Raw genomic sequence first — 21,760 nt, forward strand, 5'->3', positions numbered from 1 at the left:
CAGGAATTATCTGCAAAGGGACTTGGGTGTCCTTGTCAATAAGTCATTGACAGCTAACATGCAGATGCAGCAAACTATTAAGGCGGCTAATGGAATGTTAGCCTTTATTACTGAGTTCAGGAGTACATGTGAAACTGATTAGACCATACTTGGTGTACTGTGTGCAGTTTTTGCCTTCCTATCAGAAGAAAGATATTATCATAGTGGGAGTGCAATTGGGGTTCATCAGATTTCTTCCTGGGGTGTTGGAACTGCCCTGTGAAGAGAGATTGGGCAAACTGGGCCAGTACTCTCTAGAGTTTTGAACAATGAGAGGTGATCTCATTGAAAACTACAAAATATTAAAAGAATAAACAGGGTAGATGCAGGCAAGAAGTTTCCCCTGACTGGGGAGCCTAGAACCAGGGGCTTAAAAATAATTGTTGGGAGGGGAATCCATTTTGGACCAAAGAAAGGAAAACTTTCTTTTACTCAAAACGTGGTCAATCTTTCGAATTCTCTACTCCAGAGTGCTGTGGAAGATAAGTCTTAGATCATATTTAGAGGTTGAAAAAGTTTTGGGTATAATTGATGTCAAGTGTTGTAAGGATAGTATGGGTAAAAACATTCATCTGTTCCATTGTCATGATCATTCTAAATGGCAGATCAGACTCAATGGGTTGAGTGGCCGACTCTTGCTTCTCTGTTCCTATTACATATCATATATGACTCATAAGAATCCTTACTTTAAAAATAACCAGTTCCCTGTGATTATGCTGCAAAGAGAAATCAAGGTGTACTTGAAACATTAACTCGTTTCTCTTCCACTGATGCTGCCAGACCTGCTGAGCTTCTCCTGCACTTTCTATCTTAATTTCAGACCTCCACTCTTGCAAAGTTTTTCGCTTTCATATAGATTGTGGACTTGACTACACCAAATATTTACAATTAGTTGATTGGAGACTCTAATACATATTCTTGCATTGAAATGATACTGTAAGACGAATTATAAAACGATTTGAGGGCTTGTATATCTTGCCAAATTTATGAACAAGATTTACCTGTCTGCAGATATGATCTGGAAGGGGACAAATTGCATGAGGCTTGATATGGCAAAGCATCAGAGAACAACAAATTTGCTAAATCCTGTCAAGGGAAAGATAGACATTAATCACTGGTCTCAGAGAATCCAGAACCCATTTTCTATACCTCTCTCAAAACATGTAGCATAAATTAAGAAGCACTGCATAGAACTGATATTCTCCAAGTTCCGAACAATAGACTTTTGAAACATTTAAAATGATTGGACCTAGACTTAAGAAAGTAAATACCTCAGCAGTTGTTCGGACCCTCTGATATAGGGCATTTCCATGAAGCACATCTGGAGGCCCACTAAAAACTAGCAGGAAAGAAATGCAATAAATAATCAGAAGCTACAGGACAGAAAATAGTCAGGGCATGAAATTTATTTCATGAATAAGACCAACCTTTAAAACATTGCTGAGTGAGTCATTGCTTTACTCATGAAGAAAACTGTAAACATTTTATAACAATTTTCTTCTCTGTTTCAAATGATATATATTAATTTTAAAATTAGGCATGTAAATTATTCTAGATATTTAGCTATTTATCAAGGACTAACTTAAACCATGAAAAACCTATTAAAAATATATTGCCAGGTAAGGAAAAGGGATTTGTGGTGTCTGAAACAAACGAGCATCGACATTCTGAAATCTTCACTGAAAACAATGAAAGAAGGTACTTTGACATTGTCTCTTTAGATAATGAGAGAAAGTGAGGACTGCAGATGCTGGAGTTGAAAAGTGTGGTGCTGGAAAAGCACCACAGATGCTGCCTGACCTGCTGTACTTTTCCAGCGCCATATTTTTCGACTCTCTTTTGATAATATTGGGCTGTAAAGTCAATCCTCAAATATTTTTCAACAGCCAGAATGGAATATAAAAATGATTATAAACAGTTATATTGTACATAATAGAAATGATGGGTGTTCTGCCTACCAGTTGGAAAATTACCTTTAGAAGGGCAAACTCTGATACGAGGTAATTACAAACCTAACCAGTCAATGTTGGGTTTCCCACACAATTAAGTCCTGAGCAATGCAGACATTTCACCCCCGAGTGCTACATGCCTATTACAGGGCAGCAGCACCTCTCCAGTACCAGCAGTGCCAACGGGAGTGGTGGCTAACGCTGGCAAAATACTCAGGCTTGCAGAATTCATTGACCATGGATTTCTGGATGAAGCTGAGTGTGGTTGGGTTGGCAGTGGCAGGGAGGATGGGAGTTTAGAAGCAAGTAATAATTCTGGGCTTCTCAATTAGATATAAATAGGATGCTTCATTCTCAACCATTCTCCCCACACTCTCTATCATTAGGCCAAAGGTAGACCCATCATGATTTACTCGGCTGTCTCCCCACATGGTGACTCTTCCATCCACCACTGTTTAATAAGGTCTTTAAGTTGCCACCTAACAGTCTCAATTAGTCTCCAGGTGAGAAGGCTGCCCACTATCTTTCCTGCCCTCAGCTCAATCACAGCGATTCAGCACACTCTTTGCCCACTTGATCAATGATCACTCCTAAACTTGCCACTAAGGGTGGATTCAAATTCGAACTGTTATATATCAATAACTTCCTAACAGCCAAAACCATTTTTCACATTTTCCTATTTTTGTTCAGTTACCAACAATCAATAGAATCAATAATAGGCTGGCATTCCTTTTCAATGAGCTGTTATTCCTTCATTTCTCAACCAAACAACTCAAATGTCTTTCAAAAATATTGTCAAAGTAAAATTCTGATTATTATTATTTCTGGCATCTAGCTGTTATATCCAATGTCCACCTAATAAAGTAATTTTATTTCATACTTAATTTAACCTTTAGTTCAAATTTGCTATGGTATTGCAATTACACTATTCTTTCCTTTTTCTGTTCTAATACTAAAGAGGTGATCTTCATAAGTTGCATCCACTGACTCCAGCTTTTGTTAAAAAAAGGTTTGCTGGTCTATTCCTTTCTCCAACTTACCTTCTTTTAACAATGAGTATTAAATGTCTAGGCTGTACATTCTAATTGATCCTCATGACTTACCTTTTTTAAAATCCTTCCACATTCTCATCTTATGCTACATGATGCGTTCTTTGTCCTTTGACAGTCGTGGTCTTACTTGATACAACATCATTGTTTGTTCTAAGCCTTTACTCAACAGCAACTATCATCATAATAAAACTGTCTTCAAGCATATTTTTACAAGACATTTTGGCCTATTTGTTTAATCTGGTAATATTGCTAAACTCCTTTGTATTGCAATCAACAGTCATAACAGATGCAATTATGATCTCATCCACAACTCATTATGATTCAAAGATCTAATTTACCTAAACTGTGAAGTCGAGATAATCATATTTTAGAATGTAATTTGTGTTCCACCACACAATCTTCAGAATAACTCTAAAGGAGGGGCACCAAAAGTTTCATGGAGGTTTTGCAGAAGACAGAAGGTAAAATTGTATCATTGTCTTTTTAGCATTGCTTTAAGAAAACTTTGGTTCATTCCTACAGAATGTCTTCATACATTGAATTCAGTTACCTACTGAATCCTGACGAAGACATGGAAAATACTTCATTTTTTGTGAACTTACAACTTCTGATAAAAATCCCTTCCCTGACACACCTTCTCTCTTCCTCTTCAAATCATCAGAATCATTTTAAATGAACAACATACAGGTGGAGGTTAGATTGAGATGTTCTGCTCATAGGCAGGATTTGTTTTTATAATTATTCATTCAGAGGAATATGGACATCAGTATGCTTGAACAGCATTTATTGCCAACCCTAAATGCCCTTGACAAGGTGTGGGTGAGCCATCTTCTTGTATCACTACAGTACACGTGATGTAGATACTTTACTGTGGTGTTACAAAGGGAGTTCTAGAATTTTGATCCAGTGGCACTGAAGGAACTGCGAAATATTTCCAAGTTAGCCCAGTGAGTAGCTTCAGGGGACTTGTAGATGGTACATTTGCTGTTCTGTCCTCCTGGATAATAGAGGTGACAGATTTAGAAGATGCTGTCGAAAATGCTTTGGTGAGTTGATGCAGTGAGTCTTGTAGATGATATACACTACTACCAGTGTGTGTCAGAGGCAAAGGATGTAAATGTTTAAGGTGATGGACAGAGTGTCAATCAAAGGATTGCTTCTCCTGGATGGTGTCAAGCTTCAGGTTTTGCTGGAATTGGACTCATCCAGGTCAATAGAGAGTATACTATCAGATTGATTATTTAAGTCTTGTAGATAGTTAACAGGCTTTGGGGTAATAGGTGGTGAGTGGCTCACCATAGAATTCCCAGCCTCTGACCTGTTTTTGCAGCGACTATATTGATGTGACTGAACAAGTTTGGTTTCTAATTTAGAATAACTTACGCATCTCTCTCTTGTTAGTCAGGAATCCTAATTATAAATCTCAGTATTAGCAAACTCTTTGGAACACAGAAAAGTGGCAAAAATGTCTGAAATAAATAGATTATGGATTTGCATTCATACTTCAGAATTGGTTGAATTTGTTGCAGAGGAAGCACTAAACAATGTTTATTATGACTTTATGGATGGTTTTACAATAATTCTGTAATATGAAATGTTAGGGAAGTGTTTTTTGAAAACTTTTCAAAAATAATTATTATCCATGATTTGCATGGTGCAAATGTTAGTTGTCACTTAACTGCCCAAGTCTGGATGCTATCCAGATACTGCTTCTCACAGAAGCACACTTATTATATCTGAAAAAATTGCTTTTGGTATTGAACTTTGCTGTATTAATTTTTCGAAGTACAACAAATGTACTGAGACAGAGATGATTGACCAATAATGATAACCATCTTCCTTTGTGTAATGTATGATTCCAACTAATAGAAAATTTTCTACCTGATTTCCACTGACTCCAGTTTTGTTAGGGTTCCTTGATGTCATATTCAGTCACCTTGTGCCTCGATGTGACGAACAGTCAGTCTCATCTCACCTTTTGATTTCAGCTGTCCTTGTCTACGTTTGGACCAAGGCTGTGATGAGGTCAAGAGCTGCATAGCCTTGGTGGAACCCAAAGTGAGCATCACTAATCAAGGTATGTGCTGAGTAAGTGCCACTTGATAGCATTGTCAATGAGACTTTCCATCACTTTGTTGATGATTGCGAGCAGATTAACAGGGTGCTAATCAACCAGGTTGGATTTCTCCAGTTTTTTCTAGCCATCGAGTCCAGGCATAAAGCTGGGCAATTTTCCATACGATTCAGTAAATGCTAATGTTGTAACTGAAATTGAACAGCTTGGATCAGTTCGCTTCAGAACACAAGTCTTCAATGGAATTCCTGGAATGTTGTCAAGATCAAGATTGCAGTATACAAACAAATTGACTGAAGAGTTCAACTGTGATACTGGAGTCCCGAGGGACTCTGCATTATCCTGATTATTTGCTTTCCTATTTTTATCTCAGCCACAGACCTGGTAATAGTACAGTCACTTCTGTCACCAAGTCATTAATATAGTGTAAGTAACTATGGCCCCAGCACTGGTTCCTGTGGCATTCCATTAGTTAGAATGCCTTCCTGAAAATGTCCCCTTTATCCCACCTCTCTGTCTTCTAATAGTTAACTAGCCCTCCATCCAAATATTACTCCCAATACCAAGGGCTCTCATCTTATTTAAAGAACCTTATGGAGAATATCTTATAGAATGCCTTTTGGATCCACAAATATATTATATCTACCCATTCGTCTTGATCAATCCAGTTTGCCACCTCCTTCAGAAACACTAATAAATGCATTACGCATGATTTTCCCCTTCATCAAGCCATGACGATTTCTTGATTGTATTATGTATTTCTAAATGGTTTACTGTTGCACCCTTTATAAGAGATCCTATTATTTTCCCAATGACAGATGTTAAGATAGTTAATAGTTAAGTTTTTTTTAATTCCCCCTTCCTTTTCAAATAAAGATATTATATTGATAGTTTTCCAATGCTCTGAGGCATTCCTGGATTTAAAGATACTTGGAAGAGTAATATATTACCTTCACTATCTCTGTATCTGGTTCCTTTAAAATGTTTGGGTGAAACCCATCATATCCAGGGGACCTGATGGTCATTAGCTCCATTACTTTCCCCAGTACTTTTTCTTTCGTGATAGTTATTGTGATTATTTCCTTTCCTTCAACCCAACCCCTTTAGCCTTTGATTATCTAGCATTTTTGCAAAGTTATTAAATATAGTCTACCATGAAAACTAATACAAAGTACTTATTCAATTCCTCTGTCATCTCCTGGTTCCCAATTATTATTTCTCCAGCCCTGTTCTCTAAAAGGCCAATATTCACTTTGATCTCTCTCTTCCTTTATATACATTTATTGAAGCTCTTACTGTCTGTTTTCATATTAATTTGTCCTCAGTTTATTTTCTCTTTTATTTGGTCATCTTTTGTTCATTTTTACAACTTTCCCAATCCTCTAGTATACCAGTATTATTTGCCACATTGCATTTTTGTTTTCTTTCAACTTGACATATCTTGGTTCACCATGGTCAGTTCATCCTCTTGCTAGAACCCTTCTTCCTCACTGGGATAAATCACTGCGAGTCAGGAACTATTTGTTTAAACGTCTGCCTTGCTCATTAACTCTTTTCTACTCCATTCTCTTCTCAGTCTACTCAGCCACCTCTGCCCTCATCCTTATTGTTTAGCACAATTGTGTCCAGACCAAGTTTCTCACTCTTAAACCAAATACTAAACTGCACCATGTTATCAAGATTGTTCCCCAGAGGATCATTTACTCTGAGATTGTTTACGAAACATGCCTTATCACGCATTATCAGATCCAATACAGCCTGATCTCTAGTTGGAGCTACTGTATATTGTTCTTAGAAACTGTCCCAAATACACTCTATGAAGATTTCTCCTTGTCGACCTTTGCCACTTTTATTTATCTTAGTTAAATAAAGATTAAAGTCACCATGATTAAAGTATTGTCTTTTTACATAACCTCAATCTCCTGTTGTTCTCTGTCCTACAACACAGCTACTTTTAGAGGGCCTATAGACTACTCCCAGCAGCATATTCTTACTCAGTATATTCTAGGTGTATTCTACCTCTATCCTTATGGATTCCACATCATTCGATTAGAGATAATTTCATGTCATCATATTTATCGCATTTCCTACTAACAAAGCTACCCCTCTACCCTTCCAGGCTGTTCTTTTGAAATATCTTGATATTTTGTTCCCAGTTTTGGTCTCCTTGTCACCAGGTCACCATAATGGCTATGAGATCTATACCAATTAACCTCTAAATGTGCTGTTAATTTATTAATTTTGTTTAGAACACTGTGCATATTTAAATAATGAATCATTCATTTGCCTTCTTTCCCCCTTTTGACACTATTTGCTGTTTTTTAATGCTTGTACACTCTGTTCCTTCTTGTCCCACTCTGAAATCATCGCCAACAGATGCCCTGTAAAGTCGCCATATTCTTTCAGTTTGTAAATCTACTTATCCCCTTTTTGAACTTTCCCCAACCCCCAACATTAACTTAAAGTTCTCTCTACAGACCTAGAAATTCAATTCACCATACAGTGGTCTTAGAGCAGTTCAAGTGAAGCCCAGACCATGAGAACAGCTCCCACCTACCCAGTGCTGGTACCTGTGACCTAGATCTGAAGCCTATTTCTACCACATCCCTCTTTAAACCATACATGTAACTCCCTGACATAAATTATCCTTTGCCGGTTAGTTCATGGCTCAGGCAGTAATCCTGAAATTACTATTTTGGAGATTCACATTTTATCTTAGCTCCGAACTGTTCAAAATCTTTCAGCAGAGCTTCCTTTTTAGTTATATCAATGTTGTTGGTACCGACATGGACAAATACAACTAGATCCCTGCTCTCCCCCTCCAAGTTCCTCTCTAACCCTGAGGAGATGTCCTTAATTCTGGCAGGAGGCAAACAACACAGGCTTTGGGATTCAGTCACACCTGCACAGAAAAGTATTTAATCCCTTAATTATACTGTTCACTAACAATACCATATTCCTATTTCCTTCATCACTTGCCCTCACCGTTCACAATTTGATTTGGCAGAATTTCAGAACTTAGATCAGATCTATTGGTTGTGGTATTACTTTTCCCTGCCTATCACATCCTACTTCTGCTGCATGCATTCTGGTGTTGCAGCTAATAGATTGATCTCTCATTTTTAGGTATGCCTGGTGCCGATCCTTGAATGTCTTCCTGCAATTTTCATTGAATCAGGCTTGATACAACAGCTTGATGATAATGATAAAGTGGGATATACCATAAAGTTATGGGTTATGGTTTTATACAATTCTATTGCTGATTATCCCCATTGTCAGAATTGTTACATCGGTTGCAATCAATCTCAATCAGCACAGAGATATAGCCATCTGAGATGACAGAAGGTATCCTCAATATTAAGATGGGACTCAGCTTCCACAAAAATGGTGCAGGAGTAACTCCTATCATTATGGCTATTTACAGATTGCAAGCACTGTGGTCAAGTAGATATTTCCCCTCTTGTTGGATCTCATAGCAACTTTTGCAGACCTACTCTAACAGCCATGTCCTTTAGGACTCAACCAGCTTAGTCCATAATGGACTCTTTGTGATACCCATTGAACTCCCCCATCCTGGGTATAATCTGTGCCCTTGCTAACTTCTATTCTTCCTCCAATTGGTGTTCAACATGCAGGAACACTGACTCTTAGCCGAGGAGGAAGGAGGGGGCAGTAAGTGGTAATCTGCAAGAGGTTTCCTAGTCCATGTTGGATTGGATGACAGAGTCTTCATGGGACCCAGTCACTGTTGAGGTCACCTCAGGCAACTCACAACCATATTCAACTGTGCTGCCACCTCTGGTGATCAGTCTTGCCAGTGAAAACAGCATACATGGTGATGACCAAAGTGTTATATTTACTGAAACGGTGTCGCAAATCTTATTTCTCTCAGATATAAGCAGAATTTTACATAAAACAGAAATAACTTGCATTTATATTACACCTTGAAAACATCCAAAGTTTTTTCCAGAAGTATTATCAAACAAATACTTGACAGCGGCACATGAAAGAGATATTAGTGCAGGTGATCAAATATTTGGCCAAAGGGGGAGATTTTAGATGTTGGGAGTTCAGTGAAAGTTATGACTCATTTGGGAGAGTGTGCTGATACTCGGCACCCACTACTCAAAGGTCACCACAAGAGTTAATGGCTTAGTCAAAATAAGCAAAGTCCTCTATTTACCTGTCTGATGGAATCAAGTTAACAGAAGACACTGCTTTTAAGAACTGCTATTTATTGTTAACAAATAAATACTAATTACAAGAAAAAGACAAGGAGCTATCAACATACAGCTCTACTAGTTTAAATCCCTTTTAAAATCTTGACATGCACAAACAGACAGAAAAATATTGATGTTATAGGTTGGGGAATAAAACACTGAGGAAACATTATAATCTCTTGCCAGTCAGATCTCACCCTACACATGCATCATGATGGGTTTTAGTAACTCTTTTTCAAAAGTGCAGCAACTCCTTCCACAGTCCTTGGTTTTGAAATTGTCCATTTTCTATTTTAGCCCACACTTAAAAATAAATTTAAAAATTTAAAATGCAATACTTAAAGCAAGGAATTCCAGAATTTTGGCATTGACAACTAAAGGCATTGAAATAACTCCACGAAAGCCAGTGCCCTGTCACATAGTCACACTTTATTTAAATATGCATATTAGAAGTCACTGACCAAGCTAGCACAGAGCCAGCTCCTACAATGAACAAAATCCTTCATATTCCATTTTATCTGCCAGCCAGGACAGCCTTATTGGACCAGGTTATCAGCCCCAATCAGGAATTGATACTCTATGAGATTCACCTGGCTAACTCCACCCCTTCTGTAAATCCTGTGACAGTTCCTTTTCCTGTAACGTTTTCTGGAGTGTTTTCTCCCCCAAGTCCAGTGCCTCAGATATTGGCAGCTTGCGTTAGAACGCAGCCCACCTCTTGTGCACAGAACGTCTAGGAAGAAATTCTTCTTCTTCAGGCGGTGACAGTTTCAACGCTGCAACATCAGCTGTGCCCATCTCGTCCACAGACATTTCTTTGGCACTAGGTGCTGAGCCATGAGTTCTGACAGCCTTGTCGGATGTTCTGAGGAGCTGGGTATGTTTTGTTCCTGCCCTGTTTGCAAGGCTGCAGCTTTTATGTGGTCCACATGTTTGTTCAAGACTGTCTCTCCTGACCTCATATCGACCATGTCACTTACCCATACAAAACAATACTTTTCACTGTGTCTCAGTAGGTGACAATAAATCAAATTAAATTAACATCAAATATCAGTTTACCAGCTATTATTTACTCCTACCTGTCACCTCCTGAATAAGAGTAGTATTCCTCCGAAGTTCCAGAGTAAATTGAAGTGAACCATGATTACAGACATGCCGCAATATCTTGAGAACCTATCAATAAGCACAAAGATAGAGCAGACTGCTTTCTGAAAGTAAGACAGGAAGTCTCTAACACAGCACAATAGAACCTTTTGTCGAATTTTCGCTGTGCAACTGAAACTGCCATAAGCCAGCAAGAATATACCCTTTATTTTATTTGGGATTAACACCCTGTCTGGCTTTTATGCAGCAGCCAAATTATGACACGTCTCAGTCATTACACAGCCAATTTATAACAAACTTTCTACACACCAAAGTACTGTCTTGCAAGAATTTTGAAATCAACTTATTTATCAGCTTCCCCTTAACTGTACTTATCAGATAACCATGGAAAATAATTCCAGCGAGATTGTTGAAAGTCGAGAAACCTATTTAGTTCGGCTTTCAGCAACAACGATATATTTCCTTTGTTTCATGATATTGCTTTCTAATTTTCAAGTGTTATTTTATTGGCAACACTTCAAACAAAATAGCACTAAAATTCACACCTTCCATAAATTTAAAACCCAAGTGCTACTATGAGTGATCTGCCAGATTTTCAATTTGAAATATCCAAACATTCAAAAGAAGCAAGATAGAGCATACAAATTAAATATTCCTCAATCCATTGTCTATTTCATAGAATGTACACAAAATATATGCATAGCAATTCTCGCATCGTTGATCCAAAAACAACAATTCACTTTTATAAAGTGCCTTTAACAAAGTAAAGTCTTCCAAAGCGCTTTACGTTTCTGATTTTATTTTACATAAGACCACAGAAGCAGAAATCAACCTTAATAACCAAAGCCTGATCAAAGCAGTAGGGTTTTCAGAACATCTTACGTAAGAGGTTAAGAGGCAGAGAGGTTAGCAAGGAATTTCAGAACTCAAGGCCTACTTAGGCAAATACAGACGAGGCCACCAATGATAACATGATAGAAATCAGGACTCACAAGAGGCCAGAATTGGAGGAATGCAGATATTCCTGAACAACGAAGTTGAACATGTTGTACCATTTAAAATTAACACAGGATTAAAATCAAGGAATAGGGGCAAGAATTTTGATTATTTATCAAGTGCCAACACCTGGTAGGACATGAATGTAGGAGGTATGAACAGTAAATTTGCAAATAACTCAAGAATCGGTGGTATGAGAAATAGTGAGGAGGAAAGTCTCAAACTACAGGACAAAGTAGACAGGTCAGTCAGATGGGCAGAAACATAGTAAATAGAATTTAAGCTAGAAAAGTGACAGGTGGTGCATTTTTTAAGGAATAAGCAAGTAAGGAAATAACCAATGAATTATATTAGGCCTTGGCAATGCCACGCGGAGAATACTGTACTCAATTTTGATTATTGTGGTAGTTGGTTAGCTCACCGAGCTGTTGGGTTTTTCATATTGAAATAAATGATTTGGATGTCAGCAAGTTTGCAGATGACACCAAAATCGGAGGTGTAGTGGACAGCAAATAAGGTTACCTCAGATTACAACAGGATCTTGATCAGATGGGCCAGTGGGCTGAGGTGTGGCAGATGGAATTTAATTTAGATAACGCAAGGTACCGCATTTTGGGAAAGCAAATCTTAGCAGGACTTATTCAACAGGAGTTGAGAGGTCATGTTGGGCTGCACAGGACATTGGTTAGGCCACTATTGGAATATTGCGTTCAATTCTGGTCTCCTTCATATTGGAAGGATGTTGTGAAACTTGAAAGGTAAAAGTGAGGACTGCAGATACTGGAAACCAGAGCTTAGATTCCAGAGTCCCATTCCTGATGAAGGGCTCCGGCCCGAAACATCAATTTTCCTGCTCCTCGGATGCTGTCTGACCTGCTGTTCTTTTCCAGCACCACTCTAAAATCTGAAATTTGAAAGGGTTCAGAAAAGATTTACAAGGATGTTGCCTGGGTTGGAGGATTTGAGCTATAGGGAGAGGCTGAATAGGCTGGGGCTGTTTTCCCTGCAGCGCAACAGGCTGAGGAATGACCTTACAGAGGTTTATAAAATCATGAGGGGCATGGACAGGGTAAATAGACAAAGTCTTTTCCCTGGGGTGTGGGTGTCCAGAACTAGAGGGCATAGGTTTAGGGTGAGAGGGGAAAGATATAAAGGAGACCTAAGGGGAACTTTTTCATGCAGAGGATGGTACGCATATGGAATGAGCTGCCAGAGGAAGTGGTGGAGGCTAGTACAATTGCAACATTTAAAAGGCATCTGGATGGGTATATGAGTAGGAAGGGTTTGGAGGAATATGGGCCGGATGCTGGCAGGTGGGTAACACCATCAGTGCAACTTCTGTGAAGTGCTATTGTTCTGTCCTGCTTGCTTTCTTTTTGGGTCCGCTCTGTTGAATTGAGTGTCACGTATGGGCCTTCTCTGCAGTGGTTTGTACACTGGGTCTATGTGTTTGTTGATGATATTTTTGGTTGATAACCAGGCTTCCAAGAATACTCTGGCTGGCCTGTACTAGAATAGTAACTCTGTCATAGTTGAACTGATGGGCCCTTGGTCTGTGTGTACAGGGATGTGGGAAAGTGGATCGCATTGCTTAGTAGTCAGTTGGTGTTCGTGAAGTCAGATGGCTCGTTTTCTACCTGTTTGTCCAATGTAGAGCATGTTGCAGTTTTTGCAAGAGATTTTATATACGTTTGTCCTGCATGCTGTGGGTATGGTGTCCTTAGTCCTGGTAAATAGTTGGTGTAGTGCCGCTGTTGGTTGGTGTGCCACCATAATACCTCTTGGTCTTAACAGCCTGGCAGTTAATTCTGATATGTTCTTCACGATAGGGTGGCCAGTGTGTGGGTAGTACAGAGTATTCTTGGCGTCCTCATTGCACAGGCATCGGCAGACGAAGCTGATTGGGATATCTGTTGTTAGCAAAGATATTGTGTAAGGTTGTTGTTCTTCTATGTGCAGTGCTGGTGTGTTGCAGTGTGTCACAGCTGTTTTGAATAGTGTCTTCACACAGCTCCATTTGTGGACGTTTGGGTGGCTGCTATAGTAATTGAGGATCTGGTCTGTGTGGGTGGGGTCCATGTACTTTGGATGTATATCCGTTAGTCATCCGTTCTACAACAGCGGGTTACAGAAGTCACACTATGTTAGCCAGTATGGGAACCAAGTGTCTGCACGATAACCCAGCAGCTCAGTGAGCTAACCTCATCCACAACCTGAGCAACAGATCTTTTGTGCAAACCTTTTATTATTGTCCTATGGCACAGAAAAAAGTCTCACTGGAGTGGAATAAAATGTTTCACAAACAAAGAATCCACAGAAATTGACTCGAGATGAGGAGGACTAAACTTGATTAAGTCTTTAATTTTTAAAAGCATAGAGAATTGGATCCATGGAACTTCCTAAGTTACAGACAGGACTACAGCAGTAGACAGCACAGCATAAAATTAAGAATATCAAACCAAAAATACAAAACATTGGTTTGTTTACTGAAAGAGCGATGGGACCGGGTTAACAGTGCCAATCAGGGAGCCTTGGCTGACAGAAAGGAACATAAGTGTCAGGGGCTCTGCTCACTTTTAAAGCCGGCTCTGCATTCCTTGGGTCAGTATCATGTGCTATGCACGTGTAAATAAACGGTGACTTGGTGACAGATATCAGCCTTTATGGAGTTATTTCAATGGCAATGAGAAAAACACACCCCTCAAGAGATTCACTTGCAACAGGCACCTTTGAGTTGGGGTAAGCATTTCTGTCATCATGCCACTATTTGGGATGCTTGACTCAATCCTGCCATTGAAGAATGGGCCCAGTATGTGGACAAAATGGGTTACTTTTTCCAGGCAAATGACATTGGAGCAGATCAAAAACAACAAATAATTCTCTTGACAGCTTGAGGACACTCCAGTTATTAGGAGCCTAACCTTCCCTGAGGCACCAGATATTCAGACGTTTCAAGAGTTCCAGATTTAGCTAAGGAATATTACAGCCCCCAACCTCCCCTATTCTGACACTCTTTTGGTTTTACTCTAAGTCACAAGAAGGAGGGGAATCTGCATTGAGATTTTTGATGAGGTTACGTTTACTGACAGAAGAATGTGATTTTGGTTTAACCTTTAATGAGGTGCTAAGAGAATGTTTGGTTTCTGGAATTAATCATGTGACTGTACAATAATGCATACCAGATGAAGTCCAACTGGACTTCAAATAGGGACTACAACTGGATTTGTCCTTAGAAAATATGGCAAGGGTGTGCCAATAGAAGTGGACACCCTCGCCAGACCGAATGAGTGAAGGCAATTGCATAGCCTTACTCAGGACATATCCTGAACAGAGGTACCTCAGGTCAGCACACAGTAAAGCCCCAAAGCAAGGCCAAGCCTCAGCCAAACATTTAAAATTTTCTCAAGGATCTGGGCCAGTCAATCATTGTTGTTGCTGCTGGTATGTGGACTCGTGATAGAAAGAGAATCCCATTCGGACTGAATTAAGTAAGAGAACTCTTTGACCAGTATCCAGGACAGTGCACACTGTGGAAAATGCACCTAAAGCTGGTTTGGAACAATTAAATTGATTAGCAACTTTCGGATAAAAAAAAAAACAAACAAAATAAACATCTGGTTAAATGGTCAACCAGTTGTAATGGAGGTCGATACCAGTCTAACTGTTTCAGTGATCATAGCACCAGTCATTAATAAAACTCACTCTGGGCTCGAATCCTAAAGTTTGCATAAGACCTTGACCAGGCTGAGAATCTATATCAGGGAACACCTACAGATTAAGGGTATAACTTCAATTCTGGTCTCTTACGAGAAGCAGCTGATTCAGTTACCATTGATTGTAGTAAAAGGCTCGGGTCTAAGCTTGATGAGCGGAAAGTGGTTGAGAGAGATTCAGCTTGATTGACTCAACATTTTCCAATCAGAAAATGGCTGCCGAAGTGAAGTCCTCATCAAATAGGTTTTCAGGAAGGTCTAGAAACTATCAAAGGGGCCAAAGCCAACTTATATGTTAACCAATAAGCAATTCCACAATTCTGCACGGTGCCATTTGCCTTATGTGTAAAAGTTGAAGCAGAAAGCAGGTGGCTGGAAAGTGAAAGAATGATCAAACCAATACAGTTTGCAGAATAGGCAAAGAAGACAGTGCCGTGCTGCCCATAGCTTCAGGCCAAGTTCAGCGGTGGGATCTCATTCTGACTGTATACAATTACAAATTGGAACACTGTCTCGGAGGCCAAGTGGCAAATGCAGATGCTTTGAGCTGCCTCCCACTGGAAGAGTTCGTTCTGGTTTCAACTTTCAGGACACCCTTCCAGTCATTGCTGACATCAGACTGCGGACACAAAAAGATACCATCCTGGCAAAACTGAAATAGGTGGTGGTGATGGGGAAAAACAACAAAAGGGTCATCACAACCAGAATCAAACCCTTCTGGACCCAGCAAGACCAGACCAACATGGTGCCTCGCATATTATTTTGGGAAGCAACAGTGATTGTGCTGTGCAAAAGTCGCTGCCAAATAGTGGCTGAATCCTACCACGGCATCCAGGGGTTTCCAAAATGAAGATGTTAGCAAGAAGATGTGTCTGGTGGCCAGGATTGGATGCTGACAGAGCTGCATTGCTGGGACAGTGCCAACAAGTACAGAAATTACTGCCCACAGCTCCCCACACATTCATGGGAATCCTGAACCTGGTTACGCATCGATGATGCAGATCCTTTCATGGGCCTCTACGTTTTTGGTTATTGTGGACACCTATTCAAAGAGGCTGAATGTGCATGGAGTTAGTTTGTCAAACAGGAAGACGATGATGGAAAAACTGCAAGCATCTTTTGCAATACACTGACTCCTGGATGTGTTGGTCACAGGCCATCGTTTACTGGCAGAGAATCTGAATATTTCCTAAAGTCAAATGGCGTTCGACATATAAGGACAGCTCCATTCCATTCATCATCCAATTGTCTGGCAAAAAGAGGAGTCCAAACTTTGAAGGCAGGCTTAAAGAAACAGTCTACAGCTTCACTAAATACCAAACTGTCCCAGTTCCTATTTGAGTATAGGACTGCCCTTCACACAACTACAGGGATAACTCCAGCAAAGTTGCTAATGGGAGAAGACTCCACACTGGGTTATATCTGATCTTACTGGACTTGGAGTGGAGGGTGAAAAGCATCAGGAACACCAATGCTGGACACTAGCCTCTAAGCGAGCGAGGCAATTTACTTCAGGAGACGAGGTTTGGTGCTGAACGCATGGGAATGGTTGATACAAGGTCAGGTCCCGTGAAGTACAAAATTCGGGTAGGAGAGACTGTCCTGGACCATATGAAAGCTGCAACCTAACAAACAGAACAGGAGCAAAACATACCCAGCCCCAGAGAACATCCAGCAAGGCCGTCAGAACCTGTGGGTTTTCCCTCTCTGCCTAGCATTGAGAAACCCTCTGAGGACGTGATGGACATGGCAGATGACACCATCTCGATGCCGTTACCGCCTGAAGGAAATAAATTTCGGCTGAGATGCTCCAGACGTAAGACACGGTCTACGATCCAGTACACGACGCAGTATCTGAGGCAGAGTCAGAGCAACCGGACCTAACAGAAAACTGTCCAGGGAGAAGCTACAGGAAAAGGAATGGGCCTATGTCCCAGGAGTTAGAAGAGATGGGATGTACTAATCATCTCAGTGAGACGAATCTCATAGGAATTTGCTGACTGGGGCTGTTAATCTTATCCAATTAGAGAGTCCTGGCTGAGAGATATAATCAAGAGTGTCAGAGGTTATGCTCACTCTAGGAGATGGCTCAGTGTCATGTACTGTGCATGTGTTAATGAAAGGTGACTTGGTGACGGGATACCGGACTTTGTGGTGTTATTTCAGACTCATTCCTATTAGGAAAAAACATTCAGGGTTATTAATCCCAGGATTTGAAAAAAGAAATGGATGGCAGATCTGGAAGATTAAGCTACATAGTTTCTCAAAACATTGTGGAGATTAAATAACTCCTGCATGGGGGGCAGAGCTGTCAGTGCTCAATCACTGCAATTCAGATAGCACCTAACACCCCACTATCTGCTGTTTTAAATGATTGCTGCACATAGTCAGTACTTCCTATAATATACAATGCAGACGTTAGTGGGAATGGCCTAACAGTACAAGAGTCACAGAGATGAACAGCATGGGAACAGACCCTTCGGTCCAACCCATCCATGCCGTCCAGATATCCCAACCCAATCTAGTCCCACCAGCCAGCACCCGGCCCATATTCCTCCAAACCCTTCCTATTCATATACCCATCCAAATGCCTTTTAAATGTTGAAATTGTACCAGCCTCCACCACTTCCTGTAGCTCAGATCCTCCAACCCTGGCAACATCCTTGTAAATCTTTTCTGAACCCTTTCAAGTTTCACAACATCTTTCCGATAGGAAGGAGACCAGAATTGCACGCAATATTCCAATAATGGCCTAACCAATGTCCTGTACAGCCGCAACATGACCTCCCAACTCCTGTACTCAATACTCTGACCGATAAAGGACAGCATATCAAACGCGTTCTTCACTATCCTATCTACTTGTGACTCCACTTTCAAGGAGCTATGAACCTGCACTCCAAGGTCTCTTTGTTCAGCAGCTTGGCCTTATTTACAAATGGGAAGTGAGACTGAGATTATGAAGTTAAAAATCACACAACACCAGGTTGTAGTCCAACAGGTTTAATTGGAATTATGTCGGACGGTTTTGGGGTCAGGGGCCGCTCCTGTTGGACTACAACCTGGTGTTGTGTGATTTTTAACTCTATATACCCCAGTCCAACACCGGCATCTCCAAATCATGAGATTATTAACATTGCTCATGAGTTATTTCATCAGATCTGGACAGAAAGGAGCAGTCTGTGTTGCATCTTCCATCATTTGCTCCTCATTCTGGTGCTGCTTGAATGATAGGTGCTTAACAATGCTCTTCTGTCATAATGACCAATGTATGTAGCATACAACAAATCACCATAAGTCTTGATACCAACTCAGCTAAGTACTACAGAACTACTCCAAAGTGGTCCAGACAGAAGTGTTGCATGAAGATGTCAACGTTACCTTCTATAATGTTCTTGTTGTATACCTACTATGCATTTAAGTGGAAGTTCCAGACTGGCATCATGAGCAAAGTTGTGGGTTGGTAACCTTATTACCCGTTAGTCTTTGATTTACCACGGCAGGTGGAATACTATTGGCACAGAGTGCTGATTTAGAAGGAAACAATGACTGCTGCCACGATAACTAGCATGGATGATAGGTTGCCTGTTATCATATGCCTACTGCTCACTAGAGATGTGGTTCAATTCAGAAGGACAGCTGTATACAAAGCAAGGCTCATGGAATTAAAAATACCCTATCCTAGAGGGAAGGTTCTATTCCAAGTAAACTCTCCAGTACACTGAGCAGGTTTCCATTTAGCAAGTGGGAATGAGATGATGCATGTTTTGTAAACAAGGAGTTCAAGTGCCACCCTTATACAAATTATGAGATGACATGTTGGTTATGTCTCTACTAGTTCGCTTTGCACATATAAAAATTTAGAACTACAGTCACCTTGAAAGCCACAGCAATGCCTCTTGATGGTGGCAGCTGAGGTTACAGGCAGATGGTGGAATTTGAATTCAATAATAATATGGAAATAAGAGTTTAATGATGACCATGAAACCAATGCTGATTGTCAGGAAAAACCCATATTATCACTAAAGTCTTTTAGCAAGGAAATCTGCCATTCTTACCTGGCCTGGCCTACATGTGACTCCAGTCACACAGCAATGTGATTGGCTCTCAACTGTCCTCTGTGCATTTATGGGTGGGCAATAAATGCTGGTCCAGCTAGTAACACCCACATCTCATGAATGAATAAGAAAGAAATTGGCAGACTTCAGTCCTGGCCTCCTGAACAAGGTTCAGATATCTTGGGCACTAGTCAACACTGAAGCTGTGCTAACATTTATCTCCAAAGACGCTGATGGATATGGTTTACCAATGAGAGCCTTTCTCCCCCCAAATCTTCCCCTCTTTCTTCCCATTGTTTGTCTTAATTTCACAATTATCCTGAATTACAAGAGGAAGGTTATCAGACCACACTTCATTTAAAATCAACTTGTTTCACCATTTGCTTTTACATTTCAGAGTCACAACAGTACAGAAGGTGCCATCAGTCAACTGTGTCACCAATTTTAAAAAATTGCAAGCTTACTTCCTGTACGTGATTGGAACTTCAGTCAAATATAGGAAAGTTTCAAAAATGCACCACTTGCTAGAACAAACAACATAGCAATTGACCCATAAATAGATCATGATCCCTTTAAATAACTCTGGTGGGGGACACAGGTACTTCATTCTGCAAGTACAATGGACAAAGGACATATGATGCCAAAAGAAGATTCACTCACTTTAAGTTTAACATGACAGGAGTTGCTCTGCAGTCGCTCCAACAGGTACTCCAAAAGGCACCGACACAATCCCACAGACTCAAGAGAAATTTCTGCAATTCCGTCCTGTTAGGAAATAACACCACTGTCCAAAGAAAACTTATACGTAAATTGCAAGGGAAAATTTAAGAGGTACAGTTCAAGGTTTTATGTGAGAAGACACAAGTTGAAAAAATTTAAAGGACAGTATAAAGAGCTTTAAGTTGGATTTCCCAGGAGGGGCCTTCAGGCAAAATCTCTGTCTTCAGTGATAATGCAAAGATGGCAGTGGTAGAGACAGTGGTTGGAATGCACGGAGAATGTAGTAAAGTTAGTGTTTGACGATGAAAGAGTAACAAAAAGTAAGGAAATCCAGAGGAGGTTTCAGAGAAGGACGGCGTAAGACCAATGGCAGGATTAGAAAACAAAATAAAGGATTTAAAACTGAATATCTTGGCGACAGGAAGTCAGTGTAAACCCAACTCATGGGTGAACAGAGAATTATGCTTAGTAATGCCAGCTAGGAGAGCATTAGAATGAATTAGTTTAAAAATGACAAAAATCACAGATAAAGATTTCATCCATCATATAGAGTATCATGGGTGGAACGTCTGAGGGTGGGGAATAAAATAAATAAATAAAAATGAAAATAAATGAAATGGTAACACAGAAGAGTGGATTATGAACCACTGCTCAGTACTGAACAGGACAAAAAGCTTTTGTTTAGCCGGCACAGGATACCAAGGAATGTGATGGAATTAATGTCAATGGGGGACAGTGTGTTTTCGTAGCCAAAAGCAACATGTTTGATCTTCTCAACGGGAAGTCACAATTCATCTAAAACATGAAGAGAAACAAGTAACTCTCAATACCAAGGTGCAATTTTTGACGACTCCAGAAGTGATTATGTAGAAAAGGAAGTTGAAGGCATTGCTGGGCATATAGTGACTGTATCAGGTTAGGTAGGAGTGGAACTGTGGAGGGTCATGCAACAGAGCTGGACAATGGAGAGCTGATGAGCATAAATGTATTTGTAATTATATTTAACTCTGCGAAAGGACAGTAGCGGCTAGGGAATAGAAAGAAGTCAAAGTGGAAGGATATTATTACATTTGTTTGTGGGAGAATAGTAGAGAACTGAAAGGTGGTTTTATCCATATAAAAACAAACAGTCTAATCCTGTTGTTCTTCCAGTGTTTACAAATTTGACTGCATTTTGCAATTTATTGGAACCAAAAACAATTTGTTGCCAGGATTCAATTTTGCTTCCTAAAGGCACACTGGATAGTTAATCTCAGAAAGAATCCTAAATGCATTATACAAGGATACTGGCAATCTCCTCAAACAGATATCCAGGACATGGTACTTCATCATCTGATGTTGCTTTCATCAACATAGGCAGCTGCAAAGAAAGATAGTGCAATCTTTTTAAAAAGGAATCTAGTTATAGCAAAGTTTGCCCAAATTCTATGCTCATTTGAACTTCCTCACATAGCTGAATTTAGGTGAAGAAATTGCAGGAATTTGGGATTAGCAGTCTGAGGATGCCCATACAGCAACCTGCTCCCAAAGATCAGACATGATGAGGTAAGGAACTTGGATAATAAGAATGAAAGCAAAACACTGCACACTGAAGATCTGAAATAAACCCCTGCCCCTCACCTGCACTGCCACCTCACCGCCTCCACTACCCAAACCCACCTCTACTCCCCTCAACCAACTCATCCCTCCTCCTCTCATCTCCCTCCATCCCATCTCAACATCCCATGTGAACCACCCTCCACAATCCCATCCTCTCCCTCCTCTCACACTCTCTCCCCTCACCGCCTCCCTCCTTTTTCCCATCCAATCCCCCTCATCTCCCCTAATTCCTCTCCCCC

The 21,760-nt window shown here is 40.3% G+C and overlaps 1 protein-coding gene across 3 annotated transcripts in view; it reads right to left on the bottom strand.

Annotated features, from left to right (window-relative positions):
- Window positions 1-21,760, bottom strand: part of tepsin (TEPSIN adaptor related protein complex 4 accessory protein) — a 37,883-nt gene that overhangs the window by 15,995 nt on the left and 128 nt on the right. For 2 of the 3 annotated variants that reach the window (XM_043714763.1, XM_043714762.1), the window contains exons 2-6: window positions 21,210-21,282; window positions 19,863-19,954; window positions 10,414-10,507; window positions 1,311-1,378; window positions 1,041-1,125 (exon numbers count right to left, since the gene is read on the bottom strand). In XM_043714763.1, the coding sequence (XP_043570698.1) occupies window positions 1,041-1,125; window positions 1,311-1,378; window positions 10,414-10,507; window positions 19,863-19,954; window positions 21,210-21,282 (412 nt within the window). Of the gene's footprint in view, window positions 1-1,040; window positions 1,126-1,310; window positions 1,379-10,413; window positions 10,508-19,862; window positions 19,955-21,209; window positions 21,283-21,371; window positions 21,553-21,760 lie in introns of those variants that run through there. The other variant, XM_043714764.1, reaches the window with a different exon arrangement.

Source organism: Chiloscyllium plagiosum, chromosome 24 (genome assembly GCF_004010195.1).
Source record: "Chiloscyllium plagiosum isolate BGI_BamShark_2017 chromosome 24, ASM401019v2, whole genome shotgun sequence".
In the NCBI taxonomy this organism is placed as follows: Eukaryota; Metazoa; Chordata; class Chondrichthyes; order Orectolobiformes; family Hemiscylliidae; genus Chiloscyllium; species Chiloscyllium plagiosum.